The sequence below is a fragment of the Lagopus muta genome, chromosome 13, assembly GCF_023343835.1.
Source record: "Lagopus muta isolate bLagMut1 chromosome 13, bLagMut1 primary, whole genome shotgun sequence".
In the NCBI taxonomy this organism is placed as follows: domain Eukaryota; kingdom Metazoa; phylum Chordata; class Aves; order Galliformes; family Phasianidae; genus Lagopus; species Lagopus muta.
Genome location: NC_064445.1, coordinates 1127152 through 1144200, shown reverse-complemented (window position 1 = coordinate 1144200; position 17049 = coordinate 1127152). Strand labels below are relative to the sequence as shown.

Here is a 17049-nt window from a genome sequence, read left to right as displayed (position 1 = left end):
TCCCTGAGATGATGCCTCTGCTGCAGGACGGCCAGGGCTGCCCGAGGGAGGCTTCAGCAAAGGTCATTAATGGATCCTGTGATGGATTTGGCCTCAAAGTGGTTTCAGAATTCAAGAGTAATTTCAGAAGAACTGAGCTCCAAGCAGTCTGAGCTGAGGATGAGCTAAAAATGTTTCTGCTGTCTGTGCACTGCCTTACATGTCACACCTGGTGCTAGAGGATTCCTTGAACACAACTTCCACCTCCGTTTGTTTGCAGCAACGGGTCGGTGTTTGTCTGCCACTGCTGCAAGAGAGCTGAGAACCACCACCTGGATGTCACTCTGAGCGTTCCAACAGCTGTTAAGCTTCTCTGGATGCGTCTCTGTGGAAACAGGAGTTAGAACAGCACAGACACCAGGCTGTGATCTACAATCAGGTTACTGCATTTGTAGCCACCAATCTTCCTGGCAGAGCAGTGCCTGAGCTGTGTGAGCCACAGGTAGCATGCCCCATTACAACAAGTGCAGGTGCACCATAGGCAAGGGGCTGTAAGGGATTTGTGGGCTCAGTTTTAACCGTGGTAATACAAAGTACTGACAGCGTCAGCACGGGGAGGTGGCGGCCCTCACACGTGAGGACTCAACGTCTGCTCTGGCATATCTTAACTCCTCCTGGTTTGGGGGAAATCACAGAGAAATTCGGGGGAAACCAGAGAAGATCAAGTGTGTTCTGGTGAGGTGGCTCTTCTGGGACCGTCTCCTCTGCTCCAGTATCCAGGAAATGCTCTTTATTTACGGAGAGCTCATCGCCATGGTTTCCGAGCACAATAAGGCTCTATCGCCCTTCATCCATCTGCGTTTCTGAGAATCCCTGGGCTGCAGGGAATTGCACGGGGCCGGCACAAAGGAACTGATTGTTCTGGGCTCTGCAGTCGGAGGGCTGCATCTTCCCTTTCCAACGGAGAGGAAGCGAGCAGGAAAAGTCCCTCTGTGACCTCAGTGCACAACAGAGCGCCGCGCCGCGCACCGACCTGCGCCGTAACCCGGGGACGGCTGGGCACCCTGCTGACCCTGCACTCTGCAGCCCTGGGTGTGAGTGCAGCAGCCAAAGAGCCCTTGGTATTTCCACCCCAGCAAAACCCACCAGCAGCACTGAAACTCGTTGCTCGTTGAGGACTTTCCTCGGCGGCAACGACTGCCAAAGCAGTAGGAACCCAAGTGTTGTCAGCTAAGGACAGTGCCCCAGCTGCCACGCTCCCCATCAAAGGGCAGGGAACAATCAGCCGTGTTTCTCACCAAGCACACTAGGAACAAACCTAGGAAAGGGATTAAAAAAACAAAGAAGGGCCAACCCCAAACCAAACAGCACAAACCAACCAGACCAGGAAAGCAGCACCGCAGGGATCTCACTGGGAACAGAGATGAAAGTAGGAGAAAAAGAAACTAGTTTTTTGTTGGTTGTTTTTTTTTTTAAGCATGTTTTTTTAAAGAGTCCTATTGACATCTGCTTTGTAAATGTTCTGTCATTATTTATAACCTCAAGAGCACGGAATTGTCTCTGTACTTACAACCATGCTACTCCCATATTCTGGCTTTGTTAGCAAAGAGCCAGCAGCGCTTTTACTGCAGCTCTGGGAATAGAGATCTAACATTTCATACACAGTTTATTTAAAAGTGGACTAATTTAACATTCTTGATGGTTCCTTTTAGCACAACTGTTGCTAATTACCAGCTCCAGAATGATTTGTCCATCTGGGAGCTGCAGCAGTTCCACAGCAGCATAAATACACCGAGATGGAAAGGACGGAGGGGAAAAGAGGAGAGGAGATGCTGCAGAGGGACGGGGTGGAGCAGGGTAAGGCAGGTGGAGTTGGTAGCACAGGGCACTGCGAGGAGAGTGCTGGGCTCCCTGAAGAGCAGAGAGAAGCAGCTGCAGCTCTCAGTGGTGCAAGCTTGATTTTGGCAGCACGAGGATGGGCATCAGGCCCACGGCCAGGCAAGGCAGCCCCATGGCAGCCTCCTCCCTAATCCTCCTCCTCCCAGGACATGAACCTGGCTTTGTCCAGGTGCTTCCAGGGCACCAACCAGCATTAAGCCCATGCACTCATCAGCCGTGAGCATCCCAGTTCCCTTAGCATCCCAGCCTCCTGCCCCAAGGACAGATGGGACCAACTCTGCCCCCTCCTCCAAATGCCCTGCTCACTGCCAAAGCCGTGGAGGCTCATTTTCCTAAAAGAAAAAGAACAACTTTTAGGAAAGCAGCCACATTCTCTTCCCAGTGTCACATCCCGTGTTCCCATCTCGCTGCCCAGTGCAGTGCTGGTGCAGTGGGAAGGGCAGCAGCTGTATGCCACCCTGCCCAGCGCTTTGGGCTGCACATGGCAAGGGGCTCAGAGGGTCCCCAGACCAATTTTGGACAAGTATTCTCAAGGCCTCAATGGCAGGCACACCCCCTTCCTCCTGGGATCTGCAGTGCATCCACTTTTATCTTCTAGGGGCTCTTTGGAGACCAAAGGTTTGAGCAGCTTTGCAAAACTCATGGAGAAAACAGTGATGCCATACCAGTATCATTGGCTTGTACATATATTTTCAAATGAGTCATTTTCCTTCTGTGAAAAACAGATTCCTGCACGCAAACCTAAAACAAACCCCAGCAATCACACAGGGTAGAATGCAGTTTTGTTTGTTTATTGACTTCATGGCTGTTAGCAGAACAGTCCCTTCCCTGGCAGCTGACACTTGTTAAGTGCCTCTCTACCCAATAAAACTGCGATAGCCAAACACTAGCTAATTGCTTGCTAATGTAACCCCTTCTGCTAAGCTCACCAGGACACAACCCATCACTATGGCAACTCTGCCCATCCCCATCACCTCACACAGTCAAAATATAACTTCCAAGCAGACACGGTGGGAGCACACTGCACTGCAGGGGTGGCTGAGCCCTGCAGCACACGTGGGAAGGCTGCAGCAGTGCTACGAGAGGGGCACGCTCTCACTTCGGCGCAACAGTGAGGGAAAAGCCTCCATCAGCTTTCAGCAGCTCCTGCTCACCGCACGGCTCTCTGCACATCTGTCAGCATGAAGCCGGCGTTCTGACAGCCTCGTGGACCAGACTCATCCCCCAAACATCTGCTGGCAGCACCGTGCACGCAGCTCACATGGAGTGGAAGCTGCTCCCGTATCACCCCATGTCCCACGCTCCAGCCCAGCTCCATCACAGATGTCAGCAATGGGCTCCGCCGCCCGTGGCTTCCAGGTTAAAGATTAAACGTGTGCTTTCAAAGATAATCACACGCTTTGAAGCCACCTGAGATCCTCCAGCGTGCTTGAAACCCTATTAGAGAACAGCTAACGTTCTGCGATGCAGATGTTCGCAGTCATTTGATAGACAGTGAAGAGCTACTTGATGATCTACAGCTAACAGACCAACAGAGCAACAAATATGGGCATACAAGTACAAACAGTTACCTGGAATGAGCACAGAGCCTCGAGTATTGTGGAAGAATTAAGGACAAGGACACCCAGTAGCACTACTTTGCACGAGTTCACTAGGCCTATGGACGTAGGAATAGGACTGCTGGAATTAGCACCCTGGAAGGCAATCAAAATCATACAGAAACTGCTATACACCACAAATGCTGTTTGTTTTCTCCTTTACAGACAGAATTCTGCGTATAACCATGATAAGAAGGAAAAGGCCCTTATGCTTGGTCCCTTGGTGAGAAGACAAGGAACACAGCAGGACTCACCATCTGGGCCCTCGCTGCCCTTACTCCTCTTGTTCCGGCGCACACGTCTGCCTTCTCCAACATGCAGCTTTTCTTCAGGGTGAAAGAAGTTCAGCAAGGCCAGCTGCAAGACAAGGACAAGGTTAAGGCTGCTGGAGAGCCCAGGCATGCAAGCAGGCGGGCACATCGACGCACAGCACAAGGCAGAAGATGAAGCTGGGCATTTCCCAACGGGGCTGAGCTGCACCAGAAGAGTTATTTCTGTTCCCTATTTGGTAACCCAGTAAAAACCACCTTGCTGCCCGCAGCCAACACGCAGATCATGGAGGGTCGAGCTGGAAATAAGCAAAAGCCCCAAACGCTGATGCAATCGCTTTTAATTATCCTTTGCAAAACTTGCTCAATCCTGGAGCTCTCACCAGTACTGCTCACTGCCAGTAAGTTTTCCTCTCCCGAGCTCCCTTCTGTAAGCCTCATTAGCTACTGAGATTCAGAGGTCTTCAGGGACCTTTAAATCCAATTCAGCATACCACATCATTAACACTTTAAACCTAGGACAAGTACATGGCTATAACACGGCTTTTGCCAAGAGGGAAACATTTCTCTGCAGCAATCTCCTGTTGGTGGAGAGCACTCACTGCCATCAGAGCCCTGTGATGGTCAGCAGCGCACAGCCCAGCAGCACAGCTGTGGCAGCAGCCCATTGCTGGGGGCATTCCTCCATGCGCTCCTGCTCCACAGAACAGGAGACTGCATGTCAAGGCCAGGCTGGATGGGGCTGTGAGCAACCTGAGCTAGAGGGAGGTGTCCCTACCTATAGCAGGGGGTTGGAACTGGGGTGATCTGAAAGGTCCCTTCCAACCCAAAGCATTCTATGTTTCTGTGGCAGCCACCTCCTTCAGCCTGCACTGCACTGCTGGTGACCTGGATGGGGTTTTCCTCCTCACGCTGAAGGAACTCGGTTGCATTTATTGATCCACAAACACACACCCACACCAAACCAACATGCGCCCATCTAAGGAAGGAACAAAGAGGCTTCCAAAAGCAGCACCAAAGCTTATCAGCACAGAGAACAAAACCCAGCGCATCAAAGCAGCCTTTAAATAGCAGGGAAGAACCAACCCCTTTCATGGATGAGCAGCTACAAGGGCAGTGTATGAAGCTACAGGCCACAAAAGCCCCTGCTAGGGTCAGTTTGGGACCCCTGCTGCAGCACACTGTGCTCACCCAGCTACAAGAGCAAAAAAAGGAAAAAAAAAAACAGTGATTATAAAACCCATTCAAAGTTTTCATTGCCCCACTCCTTCCCCCTCTTTTGTAAGCGTGTGATCTCCAGGGAACAACGCACAAAAGGGGACTGAAGGACAAGGAGGCAGAACAGCTAACCCTGCGGATCCCCTGCCCTCTCTCCATCACCGTACAAAGTCAGTCTTAGGAAAATAACAGAACTTATTGCTTATGGCAGCGATGGCAGCCACAGCAGCTGTGAGCAGTCTGAGAACAGTTCCAATGAAAGAAAGCTGTCTGGCAGAACTGAATGCAGCCTGGACTGCAAACTGACACAACTGGTGCAGGGAAAAAAGATGTACAGAGCAGCCTGGCCTGAGACTGCTTCTGCAACATTCATTAGTGCAAACAGCAGCACTGAGCTCCGGGAAGTGACACAAAGGGGCTTAGAGAGGTTTTCCTCGGGCTGGAGGAGGAACATCAGCACTGCTTTCAGTCACACTGGACATTAGGAACAATTTCTTCTCCACAGAGCGGTCAGGCATTGACACGGCTGCCAGGGAGCAGTGGGGTCACCGTCCCAGAGGAGTTCAGAACTCTGGGGATAGGCAGTGAGGGATGCAGGCATGGACGTGGTAGGGGGGTGAGGATCTGAGAGGGCTTTTCCAGCCCCAGCGATGCTCTGGTTGCACGGAGCTGTGCTCCCAGCAGCACACAAAGCATGGCACAGCCAGAAAAGCTCCAGCAAAAAAGCTGTCCAGAGCCATGCTCCCCATTGCCCCTACCCACCATACAGCTCTCAGACACAGAACTCACACCCACACGGGTGGAAACAGCGCTCGGGTCCAGCACAGCTGTGTGGGGCTGAAGAGCCAGAGATGCTCCTCCCATCCGCCACCCCTGAGATGTGACTAACAGCAGCACATGGCTCACGGGTCTGCAGCTCTCAGCCTGGCCGTTGGGCTGCACTCTGCCTCGAGTTAACCTCACCTACCCTCTTGTTTTCCACTTGTCTCCAACAGCAGAGGCTGTACCAGCAGAAAGTTGCAGGTGTTTGCCACCCAGCTTGCAAAACACAGCGCAGCCACTGGGACAGATGCAGGGAGAGACATCATCTCCAGGCAGAACACTCACCAGGACGGCGTCACAGCACAGATGTACTGCAAAGGACCCTTCCCACCATGAGCAACGAGGGTTGAACCATAGAACATCCAGTGTTGGAAAGGATCGCAAGGATCAGAGTCCAACCCTTGGCTCCATACAGGACCACCCAAAAAACAGCCCTGCAAATACACCTGCAGCCAAAGCAGCAGCAGCTCCTGCTGGACTTTTGCTACAGCTACACACAAAGCTGGAGGCATCAGCACTCCCATGCAAAGGCCTCAAACGGCCAACACCGTGTAAACCCATTATGACTCCCTATGTTTAATCACCAAGATCTCTCTGGGACGCTGAAAGGTCAAACAGCAAAGAGAGGAAAAACCCCCAGGGGAAAACATACCTCAAAATAACCTGCGGAACAATAGCCCAAAGCACGCCCTGCTGCAATGAATCAGTGATACCTTGCTTTCTGTCAGCAGAATAAAGCAAACACAAAGGCGTGCACACAAAAGCACTGGTTTGCTCTGCAGCAACATGCAGAACCTCTCTGGAAACACCAAACAATAACACTCTGGAATGCCATGAGAACACAATAGGAATTACCAAAATAACGTCGCCTGCAGTTACTCAGAAGCCAATCTGGTTTGTAAGAAAGGACTCTGCAAAAGGAAGAATAAAGGCATTTTATTGTATATTATATATATATTTATATACACACACATATATATATATATAAATACATTTTAAAGGTACCATAAATTGGAATCTTTCTTCAGGATATAAGACCCAGATGGAGCATCGTTAGGGCTGGATATATAAACTACAAGCAATATGGAAAAGCAAGGCAGCGCTGGGATATATAAATAATAGCAAAGGTTTGGGGGTTTAATTGCACCCCTGTGCAACACCACGCATCACATCAGAACAAAGACCCACTGGGCACCACGATCCAAAGGGTCAAACTGCTCCCAAGGGGGAAGCAGGGAGGCACCGAGCCCTCCTCATCCTCACCACCAAACGCTGCCCTTCTCATTCAATTCACGCTCTCATTTGCAGCTTTGCAGATCAGCGGCGTGAGGACGGGGAGCCAACGGAGCTCCTCGGAGCCGTTCCCTGTGAGCACTGCTGCTGCTTTTTGGCTCTGGAGGTCAGCAGGCACAGCCTGCGGTTCCAGCAGCAGCTCCCTGAATCGCAGCCCATTGTCCTACAGCAGGAATTCGCCCGTGGTGACACGTGGTGTCAAACCCGAAGGAGATTATTTATTTTCAAACAGGCTGGAAAAAAAAAAAAAAGTTTGGGGAGTAGCTTTGTTGTTTTTTTTTATACCAAAGAAGCCATTCAACATATTTTCGGCTTTGTTTTTTTGTCATCGTGACTCGTTCTTATAAAAATGCAAGGAGAGAAAGAGTAAACAATCCTCATTTCAACATGACAAAACACGACAAGAATTTACACACGCCGTGTTTGTCAGCCCGGCCCCCGAATGCAAAGTTCCTGAAACGTGAGCTATGCTGTGAGCCAACGCCTGGGCAGAGCTGAGCTGCCACCAGCCCACAGCTGCGCCCTGCCTGGGCTGGGGGCTCAGATCCTCCCCTGGGGGGCTGCACACAGCACGATGCTCCATCCCTGGAGCTGCGTCCTGGGCAGCCTGGGAGCTGCTGGCCCACTGCAGGGATGGAAACGGATGGGTTTTGGGGGCCCTTCCCACTGTCAGCCGTTCTGTGGCTCTCATCTCCTTCACAAAGCTTCAGTCACCAGCCTCCCTTGCCCAAAACCCTTCTCGCCTTATTGCTCCATCTCTCAGTGCTCCCTGCCATCCTTCCCCCTGCATGGCAGCTGGGTTGCTGTGCCAGCTATTCATGCTGCAGCCCGAGGTCCCACAGGCACAGAACAGCGGCTCTTGAATTGATAGGGGAAAAAAAAGGCAAAGAAAAACACAATTCCCTCTCGCTCTAATCTGCACATGAGGATCCTCACTGAGGCTGTTGGACTGGACAGCCGTCTTTAAACACTTCACCTCCCAAAGCCACGAGGCAAAGGAATTCTGTAAATAACATTTTGTAGAATCATAGAATTGGCTGAGTTAGCAAGGGAGCTTTAAAGGTCATCTAACCCAACTGCCCTGCAATAAGCAGGGATGTTTCCTACCCGTTTTGAGACATTCTGTGTGGGGCCTGGAATCACAGAATGGCCTGGGTTGAAAAGAACCACAGTGCTCATCCAGTTCCAACCCCCTGCTGCGTGCAGGTCGCCAACCAGCAGCCCAGGCTGCCCAGAGCCACATCCAGCCTGGCCTTGAATGCCTGCAGCAATGGGGCATCCACAGCCTCCTTGGAGCTGCACTTCACCATCATGTGGATCCCTTCCATTTTGAGACACCCCATGAACCACTTCAGGAGATGAAAGCTCCAGAGATGCCACTGAGCTCAGGCCAAGTGATCCGGGCAGACTGTGCTGACGGAGGGATGGAGCATTCCTGCCCATAGCTGAGCAGCCTCTCAGCACAGCACTGCGCAATCATGGCTTTAAACACGAACCCACCAAGTCCTGCTCTTGGGTCTTCGAGGCACTGCGGTAATATAAAGTGATTAGACAACAATAAAAGAGGGAGGGAGCATATTTTCCTAAGATTTTATTGGTATTTTAACTTCATTACTCGGGAAAGCTACTGCGTTTTTCAGCACAGAGCATTCAACAAAGTTGCCGGTTATCAGTTCAAGGCTCGTTACCAGCCAATACTCACACACAATTAATGGTCATTAGAGGCTACAACGCAGCTCATAAACTATCCTGCAGAGCTGAGCTAGGACCGAGCAGCCTGACTCTGCTCCTCCTCAGGGCAGCACTTACTGCACAGGGAGGAGATGGTCGGAACCCACTTGGAGCAGAGGGGCATCCCCACAGGGATCCTGACACCACTTCAAAGAATGGCTTTGGTTGGAGGGGACCTTAAAGGTCATCTCACTCCAACCTGCTACCCTGGGCTGGCTGCCACCCACCAGATCAGGCAGCCCAGGGCCACATCCAACCTGGCCCTGAATCCTGCAGGCATGGGGCACCCACGGCTCTCCAAGCAAAAACAGCCACAAGCATCCCTGTCTTCAAAGCAAAAGCACTTCTCCCTCCACAGTGTGGTGCTGGCTCATGGTGCTTTCACAGCTATTTCAGCTTTGCACAGCTAATCAAAGCGCCTCCTGCACATCCCATAAATTTAGCCGAGTTTAACGTGCAATGTCCCATGTATTTATATTTCTACCATTAACTCATTTCTACTTTTCAAACACAGCTAACTGCTAACTGTAGTTAATGGCACGCTCACGTTACAGAAGAGAGAACAGATGAATGCCTTCTGTATGACTCAGAGCTGCTCACCATCCTGCCATGCTGCAGAACCCCTCAGTGATGCCACAGTGGGGACGGAGCAGGGCAAGACGCTTCCATACCATTCACTGGACACCTCAGCCCAGGGTTTGCAAGTTAAGCACAGACCACTGAGGGATATTTCTTAGATATTTCAGGCTGAACGCCAGCAAGAGCAGCCTGCTGGAGGGCAACATTTGTGCAGCCCTGGGTGCAGAGGTGCCACTGGGATCAGCAATGGGAGTTGGCCTCTGCTGGCTTAGGAAAGCAGTCCAACCCTCCTCCTATGATGGCTCCTTCGTGGCCTGGAGGAATGCAGCTATGACTGCTCATCCATACCAGCAGTTGTTTTTACACAGCTTCAGCCCAGAGGGGGAGTGAAAGCCATACGGAAGCCTCAGCATTGCAACCACGAGCTCCACAGACAGCGCTGAAGGGAACGGACCTTGAGAGCTGCCAAGTGGAGATGGAAACAGACCCATGCCAGCTGCAGAGAACAACAGTGCTGCGAGTCCCAAGGCCTGCCCTCCAGGCGGTGGTGAGGTGATGGAGGCTGTGACTACAGGACCTCCATCCCCACGGGGACAGGAGCTGCTCTGGCTGGCACCTCCATCACTGCCTCTCGTGCTCAATGCAGGCTGGCTGTGCACAAATGCTGATGCTCCAGCCCCACGGCACGCTGCAATGTTGGGTTCTTCAATTGACTGCACCTGTTGGCACGGGAAGGGAAAGCTAAAAACACAACCCAGATGTTGGGGGAGAACGAGGTCAACGCTGAGTTTAACACCACGCAGGAAGACACCTGTGCTGAATTTCTTAATGGTAGCGGCTCTAAGAGGTTCCTGCTGCAGGCAGACCTGCAGAAACCCAACCCCGCTCTGGGAACACGCTGGTAAAAGGGCTGAGAAGAATCAGTGTCAGTGCAAGGTATGGGCCTCAAATCAGTTCCTTTCCTCTCCCAAGGAAATCAGATTTAGCTGTGAACCAGCGCCAGACAGAGATCTGCTGTCTATTAGCACGAATTCTCAGTTTTTCACATTTTAATTAGCCTTCATAGTCTTTTTCAGCCCCATTTTGAGCCAGCTGGGCTGTGTCCCCCTCCATATGGAGGTCACAGTTTCTCCTCTCGCACATCAATAGCAATGCTTTCCTCATCCTCCCACCAAAGCCCTCGCAGGCTGCAGAGCGCAGCGCCACCAACCCAACGCCACGCACCCTTCCCCATTCTGCCTTCCTCCATCTGCACTCTGCCTCCCCACCACTGCAGCCCCAGCACAGCCTGGAGCCACATCAGCTCCTCACAAACTCTGCATATCTTCAATGTCTCAACATCTTTTTTTTTTTTTGCTGTCAACTTTTAAAACTTTTATTTTTTCCCTTTGTTGCTCCGTAACAAAACAAAGACTTCCTGTTGGAGCGCATCTTTACTTTCAGCACGAGGGCTTTCAAACCCTATTTTCTAAATCTGGATGCTCAACCAGGCCCTTGGCTGTGATTAATTCTATGACATTTCACTGGAAGGAGAGGCAGAAGGGAAGGAAACAGGAGGAGGACTTCAAGTAGTCCAAGCCAAACAGTATCACCATAAAAGAAAACCAAGTGCACTGTATGTGTGGCAACCACCAAACACCCAGCCAGGAGCCAGGCCAGCAGCAGCACAGCAGCTGGGGCTGCCATCGGTGGCACCACTGCCCACACACCTCCAATGCAATCTGCACTGGGATGGCTGCAGAGCCACTGGTGTTGGCTGCTGCTTCTGACCCCCGAGGGGCACACAGCAGCTCAGCACATCCTTTCATTCCTTTATGAGACAGGGAAGGTGAACAGCCACTCCCACAGGGTATCGTGGCAAGAGGCAGCGACTGCCAGTTTAATTCTATCAAATTAACCTGCTAAAGAAATCACGCTTTGTTGCCTAATTAATCAGATCCATTGCAATTACTGTCAAAAGAGACTACAGCTGCATGCAAACACAACCAAGAGCTCTGACAGCGCTCACTCTGCCGTGGGGCACAGCAGTGCCAGCAAAGCAAATCCCCCAGCACCAACTGCACTGCTTTGGAGGCAAAAGGTCTCGTGCTTTTGGCAGCTCTCTCACCACAGGGCTGAGATTTGTGCATCGCAGAGAGGAGGGGGAAAGCACTTCCCAGTGGGAAGATGCAGGGAGGATGATCAGTTGGAGGACGGAGGATCACCCGGCATGCACTCAGCTGGGGTATGGGACTGGGGAACGGGAATGGCCCTCGAGGCCCCGCTCTTGAAAGCACAGAGCTCCAAGGTTCTCCTCAGCACACGGCACCTGGGAAACAAATTACCTCATCCACAGATCAAGGCGATTCTTGCCAAAAATCCAAACTGTGTTTGTTTGGTTTCCCCGGCTGCCTGCGCCCTGCTGGAAGCAGTGATGTCCTGGAGCACACCGGACCTCAGCACCAGGGGGAATCCAGCATCCCCTTAGCATGGCCCTACGCCAAGCTGAGGCTGTGCTGTTGAGACCTGCTGGATGCTGGAGGGGTTGGGGGGGCTGAGAGCACCCAGGTGGTCTCTGTGCCCTGCCTGGATCCACAGCCCCAAACAGATACGGTCTGGGAAAGGAGATGTGATCTTGTATGACACTACGGAATCCATGGGAAAAGAGCTGGGAATCCTTTGGGGACTTCAACTCATCCACACCTCCATTTTCCATACAATGCACGCAATCCATGATGATTCTGTGACGATGCACAGTTGGTCCCAGGCACCCACAACGTGCAGAGGCTGAGCCCCAGGGCTGCCCCATGCCTGCTGTGTAAGCTCCACACGGATCTGTAAGCAGAAAAACATCCCCCATTCACTCTGTGCGTGGAGGCCAAGGAGTGCTGCAATCAGGAGACAAGAGCCTCCCACGGCCCAGCAGCCTGGGCAGCAGCCACCAGAGCACTAGCAAGTGCAATCTGGAGCTAACAGAGGAACTGCCTTCTCCTCTGGGCTAATAAAGCTCACGTACGAGGCTCAATCTCCGGCTGTGCGCGAGAGACGCAGCAAAGCTGTACAAGAAAGGAGAGGCGTTGGTTCGTTCTGCTTTCTGCAAGCCAAGCCTTTCTGCTTCCAGCTTTGATGTGCTGAAACAGAGAGAGCACGCCTTCTAAAGAGGCGAGCAGAGCAGCAGAAAGATGCTGTGCACAACGCATCGGCGCAGCTTTCACGACACCGGGGCTGCGGGACGTCAGGCCGGCCAGATGTTCCCATCTCGTGCGCCAGCCCAGCTGCGGCACAGCTGCCGGGAGCTGCTCCCAGGTTTGCACTTTGGGATGCAGACACACAGAGCCTTTGTAGGGTCCTGAGAGTTTGTCAAAGCGAATTTAGATATCGGGGTGTGACGCTGAGCTTGCAAAGGGGCTTCTGCTGCTTTGGGAGCTGCTTTCTGCAGAGCAGCAAAGCGAGGCACGGAAAGGTTAAGTGACTTTCTAGAGGTTAAAAATAAAAGAAAAAAACAAGCCAGGAAATAAAAATTTCATAAACACGGCCCGTGCCAAATTCCTGAAACGACAACTAAACAGGCTCACATCGACTGCAAGCTGGCTCTGAAGCCTTCTGTGATAGCAGTTCCACCAGCACGAGCCCAGCACAGCGCAGTGCCCCTGAGCTGCTCCTCCAGCACAGCCCATCACCCCCCGCACTGCTCCCGCCCAGGAAGCCTCAGCTGCTCTGTCTCTTTAACAGTACATTTTATCGCTATCCTTTCTTCCTTTTTACCCAGCAAACTGCTGGGAAGCAGACGTGGAAGAAGCAAGTGCTGCTATGGATTGCTTTATGGCAGCTGTGAAGCTTCCTAGCCATCTGAGCGTGCCCTCGTGCCCACCTGTACACACACACGGATGCATCTCATACATGTATATGTAGGCATGCACCTCGGTGTGGCACGCATGCTAGAGAGGTCTCATCCAGGCACTCTGCATGCCTTTGCTTAATGAGAAACACTGCTGCAGCAAAGAAAATTAGGAAAAAAAGCCCTCACTCCTGCAGCCAGGAAGCATTTTCCTGCTTTTCTGGGTGAGACCAACAGCTCCATGGCTTGGGGCTGAGGGTAAGAAAAGTTACTGTTTAAAAACAGACTTTTGCAACTGCTCCCAGTGTCATCCCAGGTCACCTCCTGGCCGTGGTGGGGACTTGGAATGGAGCAGAGCCTGGGGCAACGTGCAGCCCCACCTGCAGCGGGGGCAGCCTGCAGCCCCACAGCCCCCAGCACGGCCATGGGTGGGCAGCGCACACCGAGGGGCTCCCGGAGACCTTAGCAGGCTGGAAACTGAAGGAGGATGGAAACTGTTTACTTTTTGCCAGGAAAAAGTATCAAATGTATCCTCACAGGGTTGGTTGCTTTTTTTTTTGGTTTTTTTTTCAGGCAGCTTTGCTTGGGTTTGTTTGTTTCTGAAGCTGGCTTTCTAAATCATCCTAAACAGACAAAGAGGAACGGCGCAATGACCAGATACCCAAACAAAGAAAGGTTCTGCTGGGCACGTTTCACTCCAAGCTCAGCCCACCAGAGCCTTTATTTCCCCTGGCACACATCAGGTGGGCGCTCCTAGGCCACGGCCCCATCCCTGCAGCATCAGCTGGGCACAGCCTGCTTACAGGCATCGCGCTGTCAGATCTCTGCGCAGTGAGGTTTTATTCCCTTGACCCCTGGGAGCAGCCAGACTGGGAAAGGCTCCCAAATGAAAGGGATGTTTTACCAGAACTGTACATAAACAGGCAGCAGAGGAGGCGAGATGCTGCTGGGAACTGCAAAAGGCAACTGAAAAGATAGATAAAGCAGAAGGACGTCTCAGACAGTCGTTTGCATTGGAAAATGAGAGAACAAAATAGGGGATGTGGCCCCACACTCGCTGGAAAGGACCTGATGCAGCCCCAAGTGTGCATCTGCCACTTTCAAGGCAGCAGAGCAGAAAGGCTCTGCCTCCAGAAAACAAAATCTCAGCTCCAGCAACACTGGAGATGAAGGAGCAGAGAGTAAAAACTGCACCCAAGCCAACAATGGGGTTTGCTGCATGTGCTGAAATTTGGGGGGAGAGGTTCTTCAATGGGACCAACCAAAGGACATGAGATGTTCAACTCTTGAGACTGCATGCATACCCTGGGGAAGCCCATGATGGACATCCAAGGACAGCAGAAACCTGCAGCGTTGCAATGGGCAACCAGAACGATTTGGGACATCACTGGGACAGGATGCCCAAACCCACGTGCTAAGATCTCCATATTCTGGAGGTGAGAAACGCTTCTGGTGTTATCAGTAACACAAAGATCTGACCCTGAACATCCCAAAGGACACAATCAGTCTGGATTACACCAGAAGGTCTGGTTCTTAGCACAGGTTTCCCCTCAAAATCCCCCCTTCTCACTCACTTTGGGTTCATAGAGTCGCACTGCAACAACCTAAGTCCTTAATAAGCAACATCCCCTGCTGGCAGGAGGTTCTCAGGAGCTTCTCCCTGGTAGAAGGGGCAGAGCATGGCTCAAACACTTGGGTCCCAGCAGTTGTCCCGTCTGCTCCTCATCCTGCAGCTGCTGTTAGAGTGGGGCTGCAGTGCAGCTCCATCTGCTGCAGGTCTGGTGAGACCTGAATGTTAACCTCCCGGCCCTCCTTAGCATCTCGTGCACACAGACAGCAATTTGTCTTTGGTTGAGGCTTTTTTTTCCTGTTGTTTCTTTTTGCATTAGCAAACCAAAGAACTGCTGTGTGGAGACGGACACTCAGGCCGTGTGAGAAATGAGCCTCTTGTGCTGGACCTCATTGTGCTCACTTCAAAGAAAGAAAAACCCACAGAGCAGCAAAGAATAGAAACTACCCAGAAAAAAAAAGCCTTATAGAACAGATTGTTTTGGAATGGCACCAATATTTATATTGTTGGCAGCTATGGCAGCAATGGCCTATACCTCCAGGAGGCTCTCCCTGAACCACCTTCTCCCACAGGTTCACCTGTGGGTCTGCGCCCCACAAGGAGCACAGCCTGGCAACACTCATTTCCCTATATGTTAATTAAGAGTCCACTGACTTTTCATGGAATTTTATAACCCAAGCATGTTGAAAACATGTTTTTCTCCCAGAGGGTGGTGAGGCACTGGAACAGGTTGCCCAAGGAGGCTGTGGATGCCCCATCCCTGCAGGCATTCAATGCCAAGCTGGATGTGGCTCTGGGCAGCCTGGTCTGCTGGTTGGATGAGCATTGAGGTCCTTTTCAACCCAGGCCATTCTATGTTCTGCGATAAGCTGTAGCTGTTAGCACAGCCCTACAGAGCTTGGGGTACAAAACAACACACATCAAGAGACAGCCAGACCATGCTGTGGGTTTGTAAGTACTTCCCGTTACTCAGAACAAGCCAACATTGACATTAAATACTGTTACAATTACTGGAAAAGACAACAAAGGTATTTGAAAATGGAGGAAAATAACGAGAAGGAAAGGCAATAACTTCAGCTGCTCAGGATGGGTTTTGTCCTGGCTCCAGTGGCTCCTTTTGAAGACAGTAAGGAGGAGGAGGAGGAGGAAGGCACAGGAGCCAGGAGCCCCGTGCTTTGGGGAGCTCCTGTAGCAGCTCCCAGCAGCGGGCTGCTGACAGCTCTGCAAGCACTGAGGCTGTAAGGCAGCTCTCAGCCCCTCGTGCTCATCTTCCTCCCCGGAATCCCACAACATCCATCTTCCAAAGAAAGACACTCAGAACAAGTGCTGAAGCACTCAGCAAAGTAAACATTTACCCAGACGGGGGTTAACCTCTGCCAAGTGTAACCGTGCCTCTTCCCACGAACTCAGCACGTCAACACCTCGCTGCAGAGCTCAGCCAACACTTAATTTGAATCACATCCCTCAGAAGTAAGCGACCTGCAGGTGCCCTGTGCAAGAATGGGGTCACTGAGGAGTTACAAGGGCAGCTTTAATACACGGGGACAATTCTGGATGCTCAGGAGTCTGAACACAACCTAACCCAGAGGTCAGGAGGCACAAGACAAGAGCCCTGCTGTGCTGGACACAAACAGCTCACCACTGCTGGACACCAAGAGAGCATTTCTGCTGCAGGAAGTACAGCATCATCAGTGCTACATCAGAACAGCAGGGTGAGTTCTGGCCCCGTTGTGATGCAGAGCCATGAGGTCTCCATGGGAAGGCAAAGCAAGCTGTGGGTCCTGAGCCATGGCTGTGCCCCACAGCAGCTGCTGGGAGGGCCCTGCAGTGACCACTGGGGCTGGGATGGTGCAGAGGCACAGTGCCAACAGCAGCACAAACAGTGCTGTACCCAGAGTGGCAGGAGAACCTCAAGGATGGGCACCACAGGTATGGAAATGCAGCAAAACGAGCAGTCCCCACCACCTCATTGCCAGGTGCAGACATTAATCGCTTGGATGGAAGAGCAGAAGTCAGACAACATGATGCAGTAAGGTCAGCATTTCAAGGCAGGAGAAACAAAATCCCTCTTTCAACTTTTCTAGTTGAGGTGGGAAGAAAAAAAAAAGAAAAGCAGCAAAAGAACATCTGAAAGGGATGAAGCACGCGCTGTGTCCCAGCAGCACAAACAGAACCAAAATAATGGCAGCTAACTGCTGGGACACCCAACACACCCAGAGGCACAGAGCAGCCCGCACCTCCCGAACTCGCTTCACGTCTGGGATGCTGTCAGTT

The 17049-nt window shown here is 51.9% G+C and overlaps 1 protein-coding gene across 4 annotated transcripts in view; it reads right to left on the bottom strand.

Moving 5' to 3' along the window:
• The window catches only part of EDA (ectodysplasin A), a 56406-nt gene that overhangs the window by 19903 nt on the left and 19454 nt on the right, over positions 1–17049 (bottom strand). For all 4 annotated transcript variants that reach the window (XM_048959585.1, XM_048959588.1, XM_048959586.1 and 1 more), the window contains exon 2: positions 3731–3833. In XM_048959585.1, the coding sequence (XP_048815542.1) occupies positions 3731–3833 (103 nt within the window). The remainder of the gene's footprint in view (positions 1–3730; positions 3834–17049) is intronic.